Source organism: Dasypus novemcinctus, chromosome 18 (genome assembly GCF_030445035.2).
Source record: "Dasypus novemcinctus isolate mDasNov1 chromosome 18, mDasNov1.1.hap2, whole genome shotgun sequence".
In the NCBI taxonomy this organism is placed as follows: Eukaryota; Metazoa; Chordata; class Mammalia; order Cingulata; family Dasypodidae; genus Dasypus; species Dasypus novemcinctus.
In genome coordinates, this window is record NC_080690.1 from 14,934,603 (window position 1) to 14,956,941 (window position 22,339).

At 40.9% G+C, this 22,339-nt stretch overlaps 1 protein-coding gene across 17 annotated transcripts in view; it reads left to right on the top strand.

The window, feature by feature from the left end:
• The window catches only part of WDR59 (WD repeat domain 59), a 118,002-nt gene extending 95,965 nt beyond the window's left edge, over window positions 1–22,037 (top strand). For 6 of the 17 annotated variants that reach the window (XM_071209066.1, XM_071209069.1, XM_071209076.1 and 3 more), the window contains 6 exons: window positions 1,383–1,495; window positions 2,766–2,916; window positions 3,025–3,097; window positions 4,050–4,173; window positions 4,331–4,473; window positions 19,476–22,037. In XM_071209066.1, the coding sequence (XP_071065167.1) occupies window positions 1,383–1,495; window positions 2,766–2,916; window positions 3,025–3,097; window positions 4,050–4,173; window positions 4,331–4,473; window positions 19,476–19,711 (840 nt within the window). In that variant the 3' untranslated portion in view covers window positions 19,712–22,037. Of the gene's footprint in view, window positions 1–1,382; window positions 1,496–2,765; window positions 2,917–3,024; window positions 3,098–4,046; window positions 4,174–4,330; window positions 4,474–19,475 lie in introns of all 17 variants that reach the window. The other 11 variants (XM_071209065.1, XM_071209064.1, XM_058279709.2 and 8 more) reach the window with 3 other exon arrangements.
• The last annotated feature ends 302 nt before the right edge of the window (window positions 22,038–22,339 follow it).

Below are 22,339 nucleotides of genomic sequence, written 5' to 3' on the forward strand. Positions count from 1 at the left end.
CAGCTCCACACGGGTCAAGGAGGCCCGGGGTTTGAACCGCGGACCTCCCATATGGTAGACGGACGCCCTAACTACTGGGCCAAAGTCCGTTTCCCCATAATTTGATTTTGTATGTCTGATTCATTTGCCTGTTTTTCACAAAAATTTTTTTTTAAAGATTTATTTATTTATTTCTCTCCCCTCCCCGCCCCCCAGTTGTCTGTTCTCTGTGTCTGTTTGCTGTGTGTTCTTCTTTGTCCGCTTCTGTTGTTGTCAGTGGCACGGGAATCTGTGTTTCTTTTTGTTGCGTCATCTTGCTGTGTCAGCTCTCCGTGTGTGTGGCACCATTCCTGAGCAGGCTGCACTTTCTTTCGTGCTGGGCGGCTCTCCTTCTGGGGTGCACTCCTTGCACGTGGGGCTCCCCTACACTGGGGACACCCCTGCATGGCAGGGCGCTCCTTGCGTTCATCAGCACTGTGCATGGGCCAGCTCCACATGGGTCAAGGAGGCCCGGGGTTTGAACCGCAGACTTCCCATGTGGTAGACGGACGCCCTAACCACTGGGCCAAGTCCGCTTCCCTGTTTCTCACAAATTTTTGTAGTTTACATTTTCTTCTTAGACTTTAAACTCCTTGATTCAAAATCCATACCTTCTTTTTTTTTTAGCTTTTCACAAAATCTAATATATTGTTTTTCAATTACAATAATGTATTGCTACTAAAAAAGACTTTCCAAAAGTAGTATTAGATTTTTAAAGGTATTGAGGGAATGGGAACCTTCGTTTATATAGCATGGTGTGTTTAGCATGGTTTAGCATAGATTTACAAATCTTTAGGATTTAAGACTCTTAACGGGCATTAGTTGCTGCTTGATGACTCCAAGCCCCATGAGATTGCAGGTTTGGAGGTATTCTCCAGATTTGGTGTCAACAAAAAGAAAGCCAAGTCTGTTTTGTCTTGGCCTATTTTTCTTTAGCTTCTAAGAGTATACTGAAACTTTTGTGATGATGGCAACAAAGGTTTTCATTGCTTGGTTGAAAAAGGGTAGATCTTAAAAATAGTACCCAAAGCTCTTTTCTACCCTGCCAGCCCAGTTTACTAATGGAGCAGCAGAAAAAGTCACATGAGTTAGTAGTTAACTAGCTGACCCATTAAAGTTAGTGCACTGGGTTATTTCTCTGAAGTTTGCTTAATGAAAGGTTTTTATGGTGCGTACAGGTCCCCTGAGGACCTTGTAGGTCTGGAGTGGGACCTGGGATTCTGCATTTCAGTAGGCTCCCACGTTTTGCTGTCCTCAGAGTAGCAAGGCTGTAGGCTGTCTGTGGGCGGTAGGTGGGTTCTTTTGTGGCCTCTATTCCTGTCCTCACTGGTCTGAGCTTAAGTGTTTCTCTCTTATCTGTTGAGGTTTGGTCGCTGGCTATGGTAGCTACAGATCTTTGCCTTGGTCCGAAATCTGACCCAGATTTGGAAATACCCTGGGCTCGACATCCATTTGGGCGACAGCTGCTGGAATCCCTGTAAGTTTTGAGAGCTAAACATGGGGGAAATGAGTGATGTAAATTTTAGGTCTCTAAACACTTGAAATATGATACTAGCTAAGAGAAAGGTGTGGTGGCCCTTAAGGAATGTGAGTAAGAAATGGGGTCTTTCCTTTAAGTGCTGAAATAATTTCTGTGCAGAACAAACTTCTTATAGCAGAAGTAACTCTCTAATATTTGTCATTAAAAAAAAAGAATTCAAGACCCCTGAGACTGATATATCCTTTGGAGATTTATACTTTAACTGTAAGTTACATCAGTCTGAACACAGAATTTTGACTTCTTAAAATGGTAAAATTTTTCTTGAGTACCATAGGTGTGAGTCCTAAGAATATATTAGAGAATATGTTTGGTTTTCTTGTTTGCCAAAGGCCATGATCCTTTTACCAGGTTAGGCAGTTTATGTCATATATTCCAAGTTGGTCAGTTTGCTTAAAACAATTGACTTTGTTTAATTCATTGCACTAAAATATGGCAGACTGGAAATATACAAAATAAAGTACAGCTAGATAAAAGCACTTGAATCTTCAGAATAGTGAGGCCCAGGTACTATACTGAGAAACTCTCTCCTTTAGGCTTCCTTGAAGCTGGTTTTTCTTATTTGTTGAGGTTAGACCTGGAACAAGGGCTGATCCCATCACAAAGTCCATCTGATCTACCTCATATTCTAGTGTAGTATTCCTAAAAGGAGCAAGGAGCAAAGGAGATATGAGTTCCTAGAAGGTAAAAATATCCTATGTTGTTCTTATTTAATAGCTTTGATTCATAATCTACCTACAGATTCTGTTGCCTGCTCTCCATACTTACTGGTACAGTGTTTTCTGTCTGCCTTCACATAGATTTAAGTTATATGAATGAAGTATATAGGAACCCCCAAAACATTAATGTGACTCTTCCTTGGAGTTTGGGGATACTGAGAGAGCATGTAGTAGATAACTTTTGATTTATTGCAGTCAACTTTATTCTTGGAGAAGCTACATTACATTTTAAATCCATGCCTTTAGCCCAAAGATTTCACATTGATTATCTAGGTCTTTTGTAATACTTTGATACATTTTATTCCTAAACAGATTTAGCCAAACTCAAAGTAGGTCAAACCACTTGCATTGTAGAGCCACAGTCTTGACAAAAATTTTGAGGCAGAATTCCCTTCCTCTTCCTATGGTAACAGCCTGCCATGATTGTCATAGTTGTCCTTCCTTGATTCCTTACTTTGATTTGGTTTCCTTATTCTCATCTTTTTCTTCAGGTTGGCTCATTACTGTCGACTTCGAGATGTTCAGACGCTGGCTATGCTTTGCAGTGTGTTTGAAGCCCAGTCTAGGCCTCAGGGAATATCAAACCCCTTTGGGCCATTTTTTAACCGTTCTTCCAATCTTGTGGTATCCCATAGTCGATATGTAAGTTTGTATTTTTCTGGTTTGTGCCCAATTTTTTCTTCAGTGTAAAATTTCCATGTAGAATGGTACTTTGATGTTACACATTTGTTCTTCTCTTCCCATCTGTAGCCTAGCTTTACTTCCTCAGGTTCCTGCTCAAGTATGTCAGACCCAGGGCTCAACACTGGTGGCTGGAACATAGGTTGGTATGGCAATGCCTTAACCCATGCTTGAGTTTATTACTGTAAAAGCTGTGTGTGAGTCATTAATATGTAATATTTAGTGATGAATAGTCTTCATGTTTTTCCTTGTTTTCTCTTTCTCTTTAAATTTAGTCTAATAGGGATGCTATTGCCAGTAAAGCATGGGCTATCATCTTTGAACAGGCTAGTTTCTTGTAGATCTTCATACCTTGCTAGGTTTCTTTTTATCTTGTAACCTCAAGAAACTGAGGTTTCACCCCCAAAACCTAACACTTATCCTTTCCCCTTCACATGCCCCTTCCATGATCATCTGCCACTTCCCATAATCTGCCTCTTCCAGTGTAGAGAAATAAGGCTGGGGCCTGACTCCAACTGGCCATAAAAGTCTGTTTATTGAGTAGGTGTATTTGAGTTTTCTGTTTTATTTATTTATTTATTTATTTAAATTATCTTATTTTGCGCAATTATTAGAGTAATACATGCCCAGTAAAAAAAAAGTATTAGAGAAAAAATACTAATCATCAATAATCCCCCACTTAGAAATAATCTCTTTTTACATCTTAGAACACTTTCTTCCAATCTTTCTGTCTGTGGTCATTTTATATATGTGAGTTTTATCTTCTCTCTCTTTTTTTTAATCTTTTCAGGAGCATTTTCTCATAGTATTTTGAAAGTCTTTATAAATAATGATTGCATAATATTCCACTATATCAATATACCATAATTTGCTTGATCATTATGTGTGCACTTAATTAAAGGATACCTTAATAAATACCTAGACAAAAAGGGAAGGCTAGGAAAGAGTTATTTTTAATTGCATTTCAGCATCTTAGCTTAGCTTACTTTTCTTCTAGAATAAATTGGACACACACTTCATTATGAGAGTTTTCTGATATTTTACATGCTTTATCTGATCTCCATCTTCCATTCCCATTTGATTTTCTTCAGCAGGAAGAGAGACAGAACATATATCTTCACCCTGGGGAGAGTCTTCACCAGAAGAAATACGCTTTGGGAGTCTGACCTACAGTGATCCTCGTGAGCGAGAACGTGACCAGCATGATAAAAATAAAAGGTAAACTACCTTTCCAGAGGACAGTTGCAATTTCATAACTCTTAGGTTCCCCAGAGTCAGGAATCTTGCTTTAAGAAAAGTGTTTTAAGTGCCATTTGGTATTGAGCTTCTCTTTTTCTTAAAAGAACTGACAAGAACTTTTTTGAATTTTACCCAGGCTTCTGGACCCTGCCAATACCCAGCAGTTTGATGACTTTAAGAAATGCTATGGAGAAATCCTGTATCGCTGGGGCCTGAGAGAAAAACGAGCTGAAGTGTTGAAGTTTGTTTCCTGTCCCCCTGATCCTCATAAAGGGATTGGTGAATATGAATTTCTTTCTTTTCTCATTACTATCTTAAAGGTCCTATAATTTAATTTGTTCACAACATAAGATTTAAAATGAAATCTTAGCTTCTTTCTCATTTATAAGCAGAAATTTCTGAAGCATATTGTTTATTCCATGCCTCTGAAAACTTTTGCATTTCATAACGTTTCAGTTTCTGTTGTAACAGAAATGGATTTATACACGGTACTCAAAAGTAACAATATTTTAATTTCTTCAACTAATGTGTATCACATTCCTCTTAGGCACTAGGCACTGCCCCTTGTGAAACTCATAGCTTAGTAGGGGAGAAAAATAAATACAATTTATAATAGAATATTAGTGGGCAAACAAGGAGGATTTTAGAGTAGGGAGGAAGAGTTTTAGAAGACGTGTTGAGGTGTCTAGGGAAGGTTTTTCCCAGGCGGTGATGTTTTGGCTGAGGGCTGAAGGGTGAGAAGGAGCTACCTGTGCAGTGCAGGGTGAAGAGCATCCCAAGCAGAAGGAATAACCCCTGAGAGAAATAACAAGTGAAGGAAAGGCAGAGTGGCAAGAACACAGTGAGTGAAAAGAATGATATAAATTAGATTGCAGGGATAATTAGGGAGGGACTTATAAATCAAGGTAAAGAATTTGGATTTTATTCTAAGTCCAATGGTAATCTAGCACAGGACATTATGAAGGCAGATGGCATGACCTACTTTGCATCTTTTTTTTTTTAAGACACTTTTTTATTTCTCTCCCCCCCCCCCCGTTGTCTTGTTCTCTGTGTCCATTTGCTGTGTGTTCGTATTCTTGTCTGCTTCTGTTTGTTGTAAGCGGCACGGGAATCTGTGTTTCTTTTTGTTGCGTCATCTTGCTGTGACAACTTTCCATGTGTGCGGTGCCATTCCTTGGCAGGCTGCACTTTCTTTCGCGCTGGGCAGCTCTCCTTATGGGGTGCGCTCCTTGCACGTGGGGCTCCCCTACGTGGGGGACACCCCTGCATGGCACAGCACTCCTTGCGTGCATCAGCACTGCGCATGGGCCAGGTCCAACCGGGTCAAGGAGGCCCGGGGTTTGAACCGCATACCTCCCATGTGGTAGACGGATGCCCTAACCACTGGGCCAAGTCCGCTTTCCTAGTTTACATCTTAAGAGGATCCCTTTGGCTGTTATGTGAAGAAATGATTGGTGGAGGGCAGAAGTAGAAATAAGAAGACCAGTGTTTGAAGACTGTTACAGTAGTTAGATTATGATAGCATCATCTGAGTATGTTGTTGGTGGAGATGAAGAGAGATGGATAGATTAAAAATATATTTTAGGGGTAGACTCAACATGACTTGCTAATATATTGAATGTGAGATTGAGGATAAAAGACAAAGCTTGCATGATTCCTAGATTTCCTGCTTGAACAACTAGATCGATGGTGGTGTCATGGTCTCTCAGATGAAGACGATTGTGGAAGAAAATCCACAAGTTCAGTCTGGAACAGTTGGAGAAGTGTGTGGGACAATCGGACTAGGGAAGTAAAAAACGAGCTTGGAATTCAGAGGAAAGTGAAGCTAGAACTGTAAATTTGGAATCTTCAGCATATAGATGTATTCAAACTGTGGGAATAGGTGTATTTATTATGGGTAGGGAGTAGGGGCAGTGATAGCAGGAAGGAGAGCTTGCATCCTGGAGGAATAACCAGAAATAGAGACTTAGAATGAGAGATCAGTGGGTTTTTAGGACAAAGCAAGACCATGAGAAGAAAGTTAGGAGATGTTTTTTTTAAGGATGGAATGGAAATGGAAGACTGCCAACGATAGTGGACTGAACGCACATTGATTTCATCTCTCTCCGCAGACCCTACCATAAGGACTAGAGAGCTTTTCTAAAAAGGCATAACCATACGAGGAGAATTAAATTTGGTACTGGAGAATCAGATAATCTAGTGGTAGCTTTTATTACAGGGATTGAGGAATATGGACTGGCAGTCAGAAAATAAGACACAGTTGCACAACCCTTCAATGACTAATGCATTAGTGGTACCCCGTACCTCTAGAAGTGGTGTAAAGGTGAGATTAAAAACAAGAGTATTGTTTGATAGCCTTTTAGGATTCCAGATCCCCACTCCTGGTTTACAGTGCAGGTCACTACCTTCGTTTACCCCAAACAGAAAACTGAAGGTTATTCTTTGAAGAAGGTCAACACATTTCACGTTGAAAGGGCCTACCACATACCAAGCATATTGACTGAAAAGAGACCCAGGGATAAAGAGAAGATTCTGGAAGCTTTCAGAGAGAGAAAGCAGGTCACATACAAAAGATAAAGGACTATGAATGGCATAGCACTTCTCAGAAACTGGAAACTAGATGACAAGGCAACAGTGCCTTCTAGATTCTCAAGAAAATTATTTCTGACCTAGAATTCAGTACCCAAATTATCAATCAGGTATGAAAATACACATTCAGCTATCTAAGTAGGAGGAATACATACAATCCAGGAAATAATGGTGTTAGATTCATGGTGACAGACATGGAAAAAGACCTGTACTAACTGGAATGGTCCACAGGCTTCAGGAGTGATGCCTCCGAGAAGATAAAATTTAAAAATGTCTAGGGAAAACGGACTTTGGCCCAGTGGTTAGGGCGTCCGTCTACCACATGGGAGGTCCGCGGTTCAAACCCCAGGCCTCCTTGACCCGTGTGGAGCTGGCCATGCACAGTGCTGATGCGCGCAAGGAGTGCCGTGCCACACAAGGGTGTCCCCCGCGTGAGAGCCCCACGCGCAAGGAGTGCGCCCGTGAGGAAAGCCGCCCAGCGTGAAAAGAAAGAGCAGCCTGCCTAGGAATGGCACCGCCCACACTTCCCGTGCCGCTGACGACAACAGAAGCGGACAAAGAAACAAGACGCAGCAAATAGACACCAAGAACAGACAACCAGGGGAGGGGGGGAAATTAAATAAATAAATAAATCTTTAAAAAAAAAAAAAGTCTAATATATTTCAGTGTTCAGTGTATTTATAGAAGTTTCAGATATTTGAAGACTTTGGAGATGAGGTATCAGTAAGTACATAACAAACTAAGCAAAAAGATCATGGCAATTCCTAAACGGTAGGAAAAACAAAAGATGCAAGAAAGGAAAAGTAATCATAATACATTGTACATAGTGCATAATATGTATTGTATAGTATATAGTATATTATTATTATTATTTTTTAGAGATTTATTTTTTATTTATTTCTCTCCCTCCCCCCCAGTTGTCTGCTTTCTGTGTCCATTAGCTGTGTGTTCTGTGACCACTTCTATCCTTAGCAGCAGCACCCAGAATCTGTGTTTCTTTTTGTTGCATCATCTTGCTGCGTCTGCTCTCCATGTGTGCAGTGCCATTCCTGGGCAGGCTGCACTTTCTTTTGTGCTGGGCAGCTCTCCTTACGGGGCTCACTTCTTGTGTGGGGGGCTCCCCTACGTGGGGGACACCCCTGCATGGCACGACACTTCTTGCGCACATCAGCATTGCGCATGGGCCAGCTCCACACGGGTCAAGGAGGCCTGGGGTTTGAACCATGGACCTCCCATGTGGTAGGTGGATGCCCTATCCATTGGGCCAAGTCCGCTTCCCATATTATTATTCAAGTACCTAGTATAACTTGAATAATGTTTATCTGGATAAATAATGTAAAATCTGAATTCTGATGCAACCGGAATGATAATGGGAAGATAAAGAGACAAGTGTTATATATGTGTCATGTAGCAGTTTGGTATTATTTATGAATTCCAAAAATAGATATTGGATTATGTTTGCAAGCTGGTCTGTTTGCATATTAGAATGTATTGGATTCAGAGGTTTCATGTTTACTTGATTAAATAATGATTAGGGCTTTGATTGGGCCAAATCAGTAGGATGTTGAATCCCCACCCCCTTGGTGAGCAGGGACTCAGAGAAAATGACATGGTAGTTGAGTTAGTTGGAGTTTTAATGCTGGAGTCCCAGGAAGTAAACACACTGAGAAGCAGATACATGAGGAAAGAGAGAAGGCTCCAGTAGACAAAGTAGAGGCCCTGGGAAGAGAGACGAGCCATTTGCCTGATAGTTCACAACTGGCCTTGTGGAGAGAGCAGAGCAGCTGAGACCGAAAAGAAATGAACCCCAGGAGAGAGATGATACTTTTCGCAGCCTACAGCTGATATGGGAAGAAGCTGGGCCCATGGAACCTTAAGAGGAGGAGGAAGCCTGAACCCTTGCAGATGTCGGCAGCCATCTTGCTCCAACACATGGCAACAGACTGTGGTGAGGGAAGTAACTTATGTTTTATGGCCTGGTAACTGTAAGCTTCTACCCCAAATAAATACCCTTTATAAAAACTAACAGATTTCTAGTACTTTGCATCAGCACCCCTTTGGCTGACTAATTACATGTAGTGAAAAGGGTGGTTGGGAAGATAAAGAGAAAGCAAAAGAACTTCATCTGTGGAAAGTAAATAGATTAAACTTAAATATGAAAATTAAGAAATAGCTATATAAACATGTTGTTTAAAGACAGGGGAATGAAAACAAAAGCAGCAGTTAAATGAATTGAAAGGATTTCTTCTGGGGAATAGTGTATTTGTGGTAGGCATAATATGGGTTATTGTAATAAAGCTTTACGGAGCCATTTGACTCTTTAAAGTAAGTATCCTTATAGTTTCTATTTTAAAAAGTAAACAAACTAGAGTAAGATATATATTTTAATTTTAATAACATAGATTAATGTCGATTATTTTCATATGTGTACTTGAAGAAATGTAAAGATACAAAGTACTATTTGGGCAATATATATTTCAGAGCATCTAAATGCCTGCAGTAGATCAAGGAGAGATTAATGATAGCCTGGAACAATTTGTCTGTAATTGAATCAGAGTTAAGATACGAGCATAAACGATATTCAAGAATGAATAATATGTCCTAATACCAACAAAAACAAGATCATGAGATTGAAAAGGAGAGGTGGGGGGGTTTGTGAAAGGAAGACTACATACAAAAAACATTAGGAAAAGTATTCTTATTTGCAAAGTTTTGCAAAATAGTTCAGACTTTGGAAAAATCAGACTTTCCAAAATTAGGGCAAAGCAGGTATGGAAAGAAAAGGACTACAAGGTTACCAAGGTTACAGTTAGTATCTTCGTGAGGAGAAAAACAGCATTTTCTCACGTGATCATAATATTTGCAAGGCTTATCAGATATCTGCATTCAGACTTGCATAGCAAATTTGAGGATGAAATTTATTTTCATTTGAGAATTAGATATTTTTAGAAAGGGCTTAAGGCTTTATTTATTTATTTACATGTTTATTTTTGAGGTATCAGGGCTGGGGATTGAAACCTGGACCTCTTATGTGGGAAGCCGGCACTTAACCACTGAGCCACATTGGCTCCCCTGTGTTGTTTTTTTTTTTCATTTGTTTGCTTCTTTTGTTTTTGTTTTTAAGGAGGCACTGGGGACCAAACCTGGGACCTCCCATGTGGAAAGCAGGCACTCAACTGCTTGAGCCACATCCACTCTCCAAGGCTTCATTTATTTCCAACCCCCTAAATGGCTCCCTTGCCTGTCTGTTCATTGTCTGCTCACTGTGTCTGCTCATTGTGTACACTCATTATCTGCTTGTTGTATCTATTCCTTTTCTTTAAGAGGCACCTGGAACTGAACCTAGGACCTCCTATGTGAGCGGTGGGTACACAACTGCTTGAGCCACATCTACTCCTTGCTTGTTGCATCTGCTTGTTACATCTGCTTATCTTCTTTAGGAGGCACTGGGAACTGAGCCCGGGACCTCCCATATGGGAGGCAGGTGCCCACCTGAGCCACATCCGCTCCCCTGGCTTCATTTATTTTGAGGGATAATGCAGGATATTAAAAAAAAAATCCTAGGATATAAAATGATTTTTGATTTTGCTTTTTCCTGATTGTGGTATGTGATGTACTTGGTGATTATGGTGGCAGGGCAAGATGAGTGCTTTGCTTTCTCAGTCCTTCCGTGGGGGCAATTCCTTGCTCTGTGATGTCGATTTGACCATCTCATTTTGTTCAGCAATTTTTTGATTCAACTTATTATTTTAATAGTTTGTGTAATAGATTATGTTGATTAATACACAAAACTCTTGTATAGAGAGCCATACGATACGAAGGTTTTGGCTTTTAACTTCTGTCTAGAGGTTTCATCGAGCCTCTGGAATCATAATGTGATCATTCTATGTGCCAGAAGTATTTTTATTGTCCTTATTAGTTCGTCTGTTAGGAACCAAGATTGATCCAATTTGCCTCCACCTGGTTTCGCCTGCCAAACCTCTACCTGTAGTAGTGTTCCTTCTCCCCAGAGAGCCACAGTCTGTCAGGGGTCCTGGCCTGTCGGGAATGACATTCTTTATTTCCTCTAAGTCTGGCATTTCCCAAGCCAAAGAACAGTTTCTGGAGAAGGCATTGTGCACTTCATGCCCATGTAGGAAGCATTCTCCTCCTTCTTAGTAATAGCTTATCATACCCAATTCGATGAGATCTGAACTCTTTTTTTTGGGGATCCTGGGGCTGGGGATTGAACCTGGGACATCATGAGCGGGAAGCTGGCACTCAACCACTCAACCACATTGGCTGAGTTGGTTTTTTTGTTTGTTTGCTTGTAGTTTGTCTTTTTTTTGAGGAGGTACCAGGAACCAAACCCAGGACCTCCCATGTGAGAAGCAGGCACTCAACTGCTTAAGCCACATCTGCTCCCTGAGAGATGTGGACTTCAGTGTGACATTTCTCATGGCCTTGTTATAAATTTGATTTAACCACATTTATCCTGATAAGGAGGAGGACAGATTTTTATCAAACCTATGTAAATATTTACTTTGTCATGAAAAAAGACACTTTGTATGTCTTTTGTACATTTTTTTTGTCCATTGTAGTTTTGAGGAGTTGCAGATAAAGCTAATCAGTATACAGTTGTTTTGCATGGAATTATTGGTCTTAAGTTTTCCTGATGATTTATTATCTTACAATCTATATTACCATTATTTTTAGTTTTTTCCCTTGAATTCTGAAAGATTAATTGGGACAAGATACTATTTAAAGAGTGTTTCATTATTTATTTAAGCGTAATTTTTTTTTAAAGATTTATTTGATTTATTTATCCTCACCCCCTCATTGAGGTCGCTGTCTGCTCTCTGTGTACACTTGCTGTGTGCTCTCTGTGTCTGCTCCTCTTCTCTTTAGGAGGCACTGGAAACCAAACCCAGGACGCAGGACCTCCCTTGTGGAAGAGAGGCACTCAGTCACCTGAGCCACCTCAGCTCCCTGCTTTGTTATGTCTCTTATTGTCATTCCTCTTTGTGTCTCTTTTGTTACATCATCTTGTTACATCAGCTCGTTGTGCCTGCCCACTGCGCAAACTCATCTTCTCCCGGAGGCACTGGGAACTGTACCCAGGACCTTCCGTGTGGTAGGTGGAAGCCCAATCATTTGAGTCACATCCACTTCCCATAAGCAGAACCCGGTAAACAGGGGTAGAGATGGAATAGGAAACATGAAAAGAGTTTTTTTCAGATGTCTGTTAGAAAATAGACCACTAACCATGATTAAATTTTTTGCCAGTTTTAGCCAGGCCTTGGTAAGTAATTCTTATTCTTTTTTTTTTTTTTTTTTAAGATTTTGATTTTATTTATTTCTCTCCCCTTCCCCCTGTTGTCTGCTCTCTGTATCCATTTGCTACGTGTTCTTCTTTGTCCACTTGCATTCTTGTTCTGCGGCACTGGGAAACTGTGAAGCTTTTTTTGTTGCGTTGTCTTTCTGTGTCAGCTCTCCGTGTGTACAGCGCCATTCCTGGGCATGTTGCGCTTTTTTTGTGCAGGGCGACCCTCCTTGCGGGGCACACTCCTTGCACATGGGGCACCCCTACGTGGGGGAGCCCTACATGGAGGACACCCTGTGTGGCACAGCACTCCTTGTGCACATTTGCACTGTGCGTGGGCCAGCTCACCACACGGGTCAGGAGGTCCTGGGTTTGAACCCTGGACCTGCTATATGGTAGGCAGATGCTCTGTCAGTTGAGTCACAACCACTTCCATTCTTATTCTAATTAACTTGGGTGATTTTAGCCTTCCCTTTTCCAAAAATCATCTGCTTCAGGACCGAAGAGTCCTGGGAATCCCATATTCTTCCCTTAGTCTGTCAGGTGTTGGGAGTCTCCTTGAGGTGATGATGCCAATGTCTTCTGGAGATCTGGGACCTAGGAGTCTCTTCAGTCAAGTGTCAATAGTAAAGAGTACTCATAGTAGATTTTAAAAGAGGCTTTATCACAGCATGTTGTTTGTAACTAGCAGAGCTATTATGTGGGTGTGACAGTGGTTGAAAGGGAAAGTCTAAGGACATGTATAGTACTAGAAGGAAACCTAAAAACTGTAACATGGGATCTTCTTAAGATAGTAAAACCTCATGGAAAGCACAAGTATTGGTGATACTGCATATATAAGACTTTTTACAAAATACACATACAGAGAAGCAGATGTGGCTCAACTGATAGAGCATCTGCCTACCATATGGGAGGGTCCAGGGTTTGATACCCAGGGCCTTCTGACCTGTGTGGTGAGCTGGCCCACACACAGAGCTGCCGCATGTAAGGAATGCCGTGCCATGCCAGGGCGCCCCCGCGTGAGGGTGCCCCATGCACAAGGAGTGCGCCCTGCAAGGAGAGCTGCCCCACCTGAAAAAAGCACAGCCCACCCAGGAGTGGTGCCGCATATATGGAGACCTGACGCAGCAAGATGACATAACAAAAAAGAGATGCAGTTTCCTGGTGCCACTGAGGGTACAAGCGGACACAGAAGAACGCACAGTGAGTTGACACAGAGAGCAGACAACAGGGAGGGAGGGGCGGAATGAGATAGAAATAAAATAAATCTTTAAAAAATATATATATATACATACAAATGTATTAGAAGGAAAAAGAATAGCAGCTATGTACAGCAGGGGAAAAGCATAGAGAGATTGAGAGATGAGAGTTTTGTTTGTTGTTTATTATTAGTGGAATAATGAAAGTACTCTGTAAGAATGATGGAAGTGATGAATGCAAAAATATATGATTACACCAAATACCATTGATTGTATACTTTGGATGGGTTTATGCTTTATTAATATGTATCAGTAAAATTTCAAAAAAAAAATAATGTAAATGCCACTAGTTGATTTAAGGAGTATGAGGATGTAGGATAGCTGGAGGGAGTTGGGAGCGAGAGGGGCACAGAAAAGTAAAAGAAATGTTTTAGACATGGCTGAGGAACATTGTATGGCAAGACAGGCCCTCTACAGTCTCTTTTATTTTATTTTTTAAAATTTTCTCTACCCTCCCCCCCCACCAGTTGTCTGTTCTCTGTGTCTATTTGCAGCGTCTTCTTTGTCCGCTTCTGTTGTTGTCAGTGGCACAGGAATCTGTGTTTCTTTTTGTTGCGTCATCTTGCTGCTTCTGCTCTCCGTGTGTGGCGCCATTCTTGGGCAGGCTGCACTTTCTTTTGCGCTTGGTGGCTCTCCTTATGGGGCGCACTCCTTGCGCATGGGGCTCCCCTATGTGGGGACACCCCTGCGTGGCATGGCACTCCTTGTGCGCATCAGCATTGCGCATGGGCCGGTTCCACATGGGTCAAGGAGGCCCAGGGTTTGAACTGCAGACCTCCCATGTGGTAGACGGACACCTATCCACTGGGCCAAGTCTGCTTCCCTCTACAGTCTCTTTAGATTCTTCAGCATAGATGGGCATGGTGCAGAGGACAGGGTTTCACATGTCATTCTTTCTGACTTGATATTGAATTTTAATGTCATTAAGGGCTTTTACAAACTTAATATCAATAGAGGTTACCTGTAGAAATGATGAAATCATGAAAAAAAAGAAGGCTTTATTTTGATGTTTCTTCTTGAAGCTTTTATTGCTGACCTATAACAGGGGACTTTAGGCAAGTGAGAGAAAAGCAGAAATCACTTATTGGATAAGAAAGCTAAATGGCTCTGGATAATTTATTATAATTAATAATATCAGAATGGAGTCTTCTATTCAGTTACAATGCATAATCATTTTATAAGGATTTAATTTAGTGATTACCCTGAGAGTAAAACATTATGAACAGTGAGGGCTTTGACAAATCTCCAGAGCCTTTTAATACATCCCATAAAATGTTATGATTGTTGCCAAGTGAAAAAGAATATTTTAAACCTAAAACATTTTAAAAATCATTTTGCGAGTTATTATGCCAGTCTTTATAAATAAACATGAATATTCTTTTATCCATAATGAAAAGCACACAGTTGAAAAAATTCGTATTAATAACTTTGTACTTGCATACAGTTAATCTAGGGAGGCTGAACTTCTTTTTGACTTGTCAGTTCTTCTCATGTTAATGGAGTTAATAAATGTAAGAGTTCTCGCAGTATGTTGAGCTAATTAAAAGTATGGAGAATACTAAACATTCCCAATTTTTTCTAGCATCCCTCCTTCTATAAAGTAAGGGAACACATTTTTAGTGCTGCCATCTGGAAAATTTCAAAGATAGTTGAGATGTAGAAACACCTTGAGAACTTTATTACTCTGAATTTGGGAAAAGACAATTTCAAAAAGAGTTGCCAGAGGAGATTATATATAAGCATAAGTTATAAGTACATAAAAACATATAAAAAAAGAACAAAAACAAAAAACAAAAAACATATAGACTTGGTTCAGAATGACAATATTTAAAAGAAAAAGAAACACAGCAGCAAGTGATAATTATTTTGGTCTCTAGACTTTTTGGAAGTAGACTTTTGCTTAACATAATTCAGAATTATGACCAAAAAAGCGCCAAAAGTTATCCAGTGAGATTATTTTGGTGTTAATGAGTAACCTCTGTTTTCTAGGCACAGAATAACTTTTTCTTGTTTACAGATCAATTTTCTTTTGAACCATTGCTTTTTTTTTCCTTTGTGGTTTATAAGATTTCTTTGGTTTAAAAGTCTTAAAAAACCTTTATATATATGTATGTATTAGTATATATACATATAACCAGCAAATTTAAAGCTTTTAACTTTGCTTTTAAAATATAGTAACCTAATCAGTACATTAAATAAGACAGTACATATACCACATTGATTGATCGTCTTAATAAAACTGTAGCATTTCCCTTGATGAACGAAGCACATCAATTATCTGAATATAGATTCTTATCTTCTTGCAAATAGTATTAGTTTATTGTTTGTATCTAGTATAGTTTGTATCATTGTTCACACTTGCTGTGTCTGTTCATCTTCCTTGTTTCTTTAGGAAGCACCAGGAACTGAACCTGGGGACCTCAAATGTGGGAGGGAGGCACCTAATCACTTGAGCCACCTCTGTTCCCTGCTTTGTTGTGTCTCTCATTATGTTTTTCTTCTTGTGTCTCTTTTTGTGTTATCTTGTTGCATCACCTTGCTATGCCTGCCCATTGCGCCAGCTCACTGTCTTGTTTAGGCAGCACTGGGGAGCAAACCAGTAACCTCCTGTGTGGTAGGTGGGAGCTCAGTTGCTTGAACCACATCTACTTCCCTCTAATGTAGCCTTATATTTTTTAAAGATTTATTTACCCCCCTAACCCCCCTCTCCCCATTGTGTGTTCTCTGTGTCCATTCTTCTGTGTCTGCTTGTCTTCTCTTTAGGCAGTACTAGAAACCGATCCCAGGACCCTCTAGAGTGGGAGAGAGGTGCTCAATCTCTTGTACCACCTCAACTCCCTGGTCTGCTGAGTCTTCTCTTGTCTCTCCTCTGTGTTTCTTTTTGTTGTGTCATTCTGCTGTGCCAGCGCTCCGCTTGGGCCAGCTTGCCGCATGGGCCAGGACTCCTGTGCAGGCCAGAACTCCTGCGCAAGCTAGCACTTATGTGTGGGCCAGTACTCCACTCGCAGCCAGCTTGCCTTCACCAGGAGACCCCAGAAATCACATCCTGGACCTCCCATGTGGTGGACGGGAGCCCAATTGCTTGAGCTATATCCGCTTCTCTAGTATAGTCTTAACTATCCATATTACAGCTCTTAACAAAAGAAATTGCTCTTCCCTCAGAGACAATAGAAAATCTAGAGCCATCTGTCACATATAAGCACGCCTAGCAGACCATCAAGGAAATTCTAAAGATAGTTGAGATGTAAAAAACACCTGGACAGGGAAGCAGACATGGCCCAATGGATAGGGCGTCCGCCTACCACATGGGATGTCCGTGGTTCAAACCCTGGGCCTCCTTGACCCATGTGGGGCTGGCCCATAATGCAGTGCTGTGTGCGGAGAGTGCTGTGACATGCAGGGGTCCCCCGCATGGGGATCCCCATGCGCAGGGAGTGTGCCCCTTGGGGAGATCCGCCCAGCGCGAAGGAAGGTGCAGCCTGCCCAGGAGTGGCACCACACACATGGAGAGCTGACACAGCAAGATGATGCAACAACAACAGCAAAAACAAAAACAAAACACCTGGACAGCTTTATTATTTTGAACACAATATATATCCCTTTATATCTCCTGAAGTGGTGAAAATAAGCATCTATACCAGCATGAACTAAAGATGTCTGTGCAGCCTTTTTAACTTGTTACCTAATGGCCAGCCTATAATATTTAACAATAAGAGGCAAGGGAAAAATATTAAATTTATGCTTAGTGACTGAGTTTTTGTGTTCTCTGTTTACATGAATTTAGATCCACTTAGAAATTGTCTAGATATGCAAAGATTATTCATGATTTAACTAAATAAAATATTAATTTGAGGTCTTAAAATTAATAAGGATCTTGGATATACTATCAAGAAGCAGTTACTAATGATATGGGTTTTTCAGAGAGATGACATTTTAATAATTTTACCCAGATAGACATGGAAAATAATTAGGTTTACATTTATAGTATAATCTAAAGTGCATAAGAACAAACCCTTTAAAGCAACATGTTGTTACATTCAATTTCTTGAACACAAACTTTAAGCATTCTCATAATTTAAAATATCAAATGGAAGTAATATCTAACCAGTAACACTAATAAGACTATTAAGTTTAAACTGATTAGGTGTTTCATGAGAAAATAAACAAGTCTTACATAATGTAAAATGTTATGCTTAGAGGGGGAAGACATTGCAGATTTTTAAGCTGAAATTATCAGTGCAGTCTAATTTACCTAACTAGGGCTTTCATATAATTTTTTTCCTTAGTTATCCTGAATTAGACATTTTTATTGGTAGACTTTTATGCCTACCAATTATCATAAAGCAGAGGGACTGGCACAGACAAAGGAAAGAGCACTTTCCCTGTTGTAAGAGATGGAAAGAGAAGGGGAGCAAAGGTAGGTAGGTGTAAAGATTTGTGATGTGAAAGCCAAAGGGTCCCCACCTGCTGGCTTCTGTTTTCTCAGGGAAGTGAGATGAGGGGACATCAGGTGAGAGGGAAGTGAGGAGGTGTGGGAGGAGTTTGTGAAAAGTGGAGGGGTGTGAAATAGTCACTGGGGAGTGGAAGAGAGAGTCCCAACATTCTGTGCTGCTGTATCCATTGGCTTTGGGGAATTTAAAAGGCAAGGTACAGCTCCAAGGTGGGCCTTGCCTCTGGGATACTTGGCTACTTGGTGGAGACACAGAGGGGGCAGGTGATAAGGTTCATCCAAGGCAGGGTTTGCCAGGGGGATAGTAGAGGAGGATAGGGGCAAAGGAGTTGAGGATAGTTGCAAGAAAGTAATTATAAAATTGGTCTGAGGAATTCAGGCTGACCATAGAGGAAATTGTAGCCAGAAAGGCACTGATGGATGGTGTGAACATGAATTAGAGATGAGGAGGGGTATAACCTGAAAGGCCAGGTGTACAAACAGTACACAACGTGGATTTTCAAAACCCCAGGGATTGTGCTAAGAGTTTGGGCAGCAGAAAGATTGAGAACAAAGACCACAAGTCTTCAGTGAATGGGAATGTGCATGTATGTTGACTAGTGTCAGTAGATGACAGCAGAGAAAAAGGCAAAGCCAAGTAGTATTAGCCTCAAAAGGAAATTTAATGGTCAGGAGGCAGCAGTGGGCACAGTACCCACCCCTCTGCCTGCCGCTGCCGAGGACTCTAGAGGAGGCTCGTAGGCGGTAGCCAGAATTGAGTCGAGGTCAGGTGGTGAAGGGAACATTCAGAAAAGAGTGGGAAAGTTTGCGTTTTGGGTGGCATTGGAAGAACTGGGCTGGGAGGAGAAAGGGTAGGGAACTGGTAAATCAGGATATGCACATTGGTGGGGGATGAGGGAAGGGGGAGGCCAGGCAGGACAGGCAGGGTAGTGACTGAAGCACCCTGGGATGTGTGGACGACAGGGTTAGACCTCATGATCTCTTCCAGTAGGCCTGGAACTAGTCCAGCATGGTAGCCCTGATGGCTTCCCTCTGCGGCAGAACCAGTCCCAGCATGGAGCCTTCACGGCTCCCCCTGGGGAAGTAGGGCATGGTGGCCCTGACAACTTACTTCCCTCTGGGGTGAGCCAGTTCCAGCCTGGTGACCTGACAGCCTCCCTCTGGGGTAGAGAAGCATAGTGGTGCCCGGACAGTCTGTCTCATGTTGCTAAATTGGCAGGCAGGTGGTAAAAAGGGCTAGGTGTAGAGTTCGTAAACCCCATCAGCTCTCACTGGAAATGCTGACTGAATCACTCATTTCTATTAAAAAATATTTGTTAAGTGCCTTCTGTGTGTCAAGCCCCATGTCAGCCATTGAAGATGAGAAGAGGAATGAGGTGCAGCCACCATTTATGTTGGAGCGCTGGGACTTCCACATGGGACCTCGGAGAGCCAGGTGCCCACTGACGGTACCCTGCCACTTCATGGGAGCGGCCCCTCTCTATATGGCTTGTCTAGATTTTAGCAGTAGTGGTTCTTCTGCTTTAAAAAGTTTGAAAGTCATTGATCAAATACAATCCTATAGAATCCAAAGATGAGCACATTCTAAATCTTTCTTGCCTAACAATGCCCACTTTGCTTTTTCAGAACTAAACTTATTACCTATTATCTATTTTTTCTTTGCCCATCTCCAACTTTCCAGAGTTTGGCGTGTACTGCAGCCACTGCCGGAGCGAGGTCCGTGGCACACAGTGTGCCATCTGCAAAGGCTTCACATTTCAGTGTGCCATCTGCCATGTGGCTGTGCGTGGCTCATCCAATTTCTGCCTGACCTGTGGACACGGGGGACACACCAGCCATATGATGGAGTGGTTTCGGACCCAGGAGGTTTGTCCTACCGGGTGCGGGTGCCGCTGCCTGCTTGAAAGCACCTTCTGAACTTATGGACCCTGGGGGTTGTTGGAAATTCCAGAGAGCCTCATGAATGCCAAGTGAGGCTCCCGGACATCTCTGACTAGACTGGATTGGTCCCTGCAGAGACTGCTGTGGTGTCAGTCTTTGCTGCCTGCTCTTCTGTGTGCCTGTGGCTAGCAGTGGACATCGCTGTGGGGAGGATGAGGCAGGCACAGAGCCATGTTTCATGGTCATCTGCATCAACTGAGCTAGCAAGTTGGAAGTTATCTTGGAGAAAAACAGGCACCTTCAGAACCAGGGCTAACCTTAAACCACTGAACAATGTCCTTTCTGAGGCTGATTCAGAGTCTACATCAGATGCAAAAGAGTCTTCTGAGCCAAAGGACAGCAGATAATAATGTAATTGACAAGTGGGTCAATAACATCAGTAGCTTTGGAAGTTGGTACATTAAATGAGTTGATGGGCAGTGGTCTTTTAAAATGATACTTAAGTTTTATGTTTTACTTTGACATATTTTTTATTTCTCCTCCATCTACTCTCCCTTGGCTGATAAAATTCTAGTAATTCTTTTTAAAAAGAGAGAAAAATTTAAACATGTTAGTGAATCATTTTTCTCCTACTTCTAATTGAAGTTAGCTATTTTTGACCAAAGTTATTACTTAAGTTTTCAGAGGAAATGCTGATTTATTTTTGTCAGCTGACAAGAGAAAGTAGAATTTGACATTTAAGTATCTTCCCAAACCCCAGGAGTCTTATAATTTTTTCTTTTAACAAAAGGAAGATGAGATTGCATCACAGAGCTGATATAAAAGTCTTCTCTTGCCTGTGTACAGGTTGGCTGGGTCCAGTAAGTACCTTTCAGTCTTCAATTGGGCTCCTTCAAAAGCTTAGCCCAGTGTTTATCTGTGTTCCAAGTGGTTATGATTCATGAGTTCACCAGTACTACAGACTAATTCTCAACACTTCATATTTTTTATATGTGCCAGAGAAGAGAAATTGATATTTCTAATGAAATTTCTATTTCTTAAAATTTTATAATTACAAATAGATTAACTTTAAGGAGTGTAATAATTTTATGTCATATTATTACTTTGTCCTATTATGCCCCATAAAACGAGTGTTATGTATCACTGTTTCAAACTATGGGTCAGGACCCATTAATTTAAAAAAATGAACTAGAGTAGAAGAGAAATTTTTAGAATGTACCATGCATAGTTAAGGTAAGTATTATTTTGTGTAACTTGTTTACGAATGTGTACATACACACTTGTACATGTGTATACTGGATGACACTGTAAACTCATCTCTTACTGAAGGTTGTGGTCAAAAACATTTTCAGAGCACTGTTTTTGATGATGATTATGCCTGTCCCCTGTGTTACTGGGTATGAAAACTTGACAACAAGAAACCATAAAAGGCTTAATATTGGACTCTGAGTTAAGATGCCAGCACCTCAGCAGAGTGAGTGTAATAACCAGGTGTAGCCAGGTACACTGGGGAGGCTGATAGAGGAGGGAGGTCAAGGAAATCTTAATTTGTTCACACTGCGTTTCACTCCTTTTTTGTGTTGATGCTACTATTATGGTGATCATAGAGTAGGTTGAATAATTTATGCAGAGGTAAAGGATCTGTTGTCTTCTTCAGTGAAATCACATCCTTGCAGAGAATAACCTTTTCCTGCTCCTGCTCAAGCTAATGTAAAACTCTGTCCATTTCTGTCCCCATCAAGAATTAAATGGTTTTATTGCTTTGGTTTATTTTAGTAGAACTCTTGTCTTCTAAAGCTGAAATTTATTTTAATTGCCTTTAGTTATAATGGGTTTTAAGAAATTTAAGGTTTAAAATGTCACATAGTGTTTTCTTTCAATGTGTGATTTCCTCTTAAATTTGTAAGTTGCCAGAAGAAGCATTTAATGTTTGAAAAATATTCATATTTGGAACATGTTGATTTGGGTGATAGCTATGATCAGTATTCTCTCAGCCTCAGAATTGCAGATTATTACAAACACTGCACACTTTTTTTTTTTACTTAAAAAAAAAACCCAAAACACAAAAGCAATACAAACTGTGTTCCAAACCACCTTTGAACTTGGCAATGATCTGGGGTTAGCAGCCTTATTTGTGCACCAGAAGCAAAAGGTTGCTCAGGTACCCTGATGGAAAGAATCAGAAAGGAGTAAGCCTTCTGGGCAATCACCAGCTAGATTTTGTCTCCTTGTCCCCAGCGCCTCCCCCAAAAAACAACAAATGTTAGAATACTTTCTTTGATAATGTTGCATATATAGAATCAATATTGCTTAATTTCTTTAAGATTTCATCTGAAATAAAAATGCATTCAGTTTGAAGGAATGCCTTCTATTATGCAATGATTCCTTAGGTGGTTGACAGAATTCAACAGAAAGCAATTTCCTTTTTGATGGCCTAATGTGATGCAGCAGAAACTTAAGAAAAAGATGAGTCATTCTTTTTGTCGAAAAACTGATGTGTACCCACCTTGGGCTTGGAGGGCATGGAGTGCTCATCAGTGGTCTCCATCTCCATGCAACAGAACAATTTATTTGAAGACTGATTTTGCTAGCAGTGGAAAAATAGTTCTAAAAATGGAGTTATAAATAACAGTCTCTACTAAACGCTTTACCTTTTCATACCAT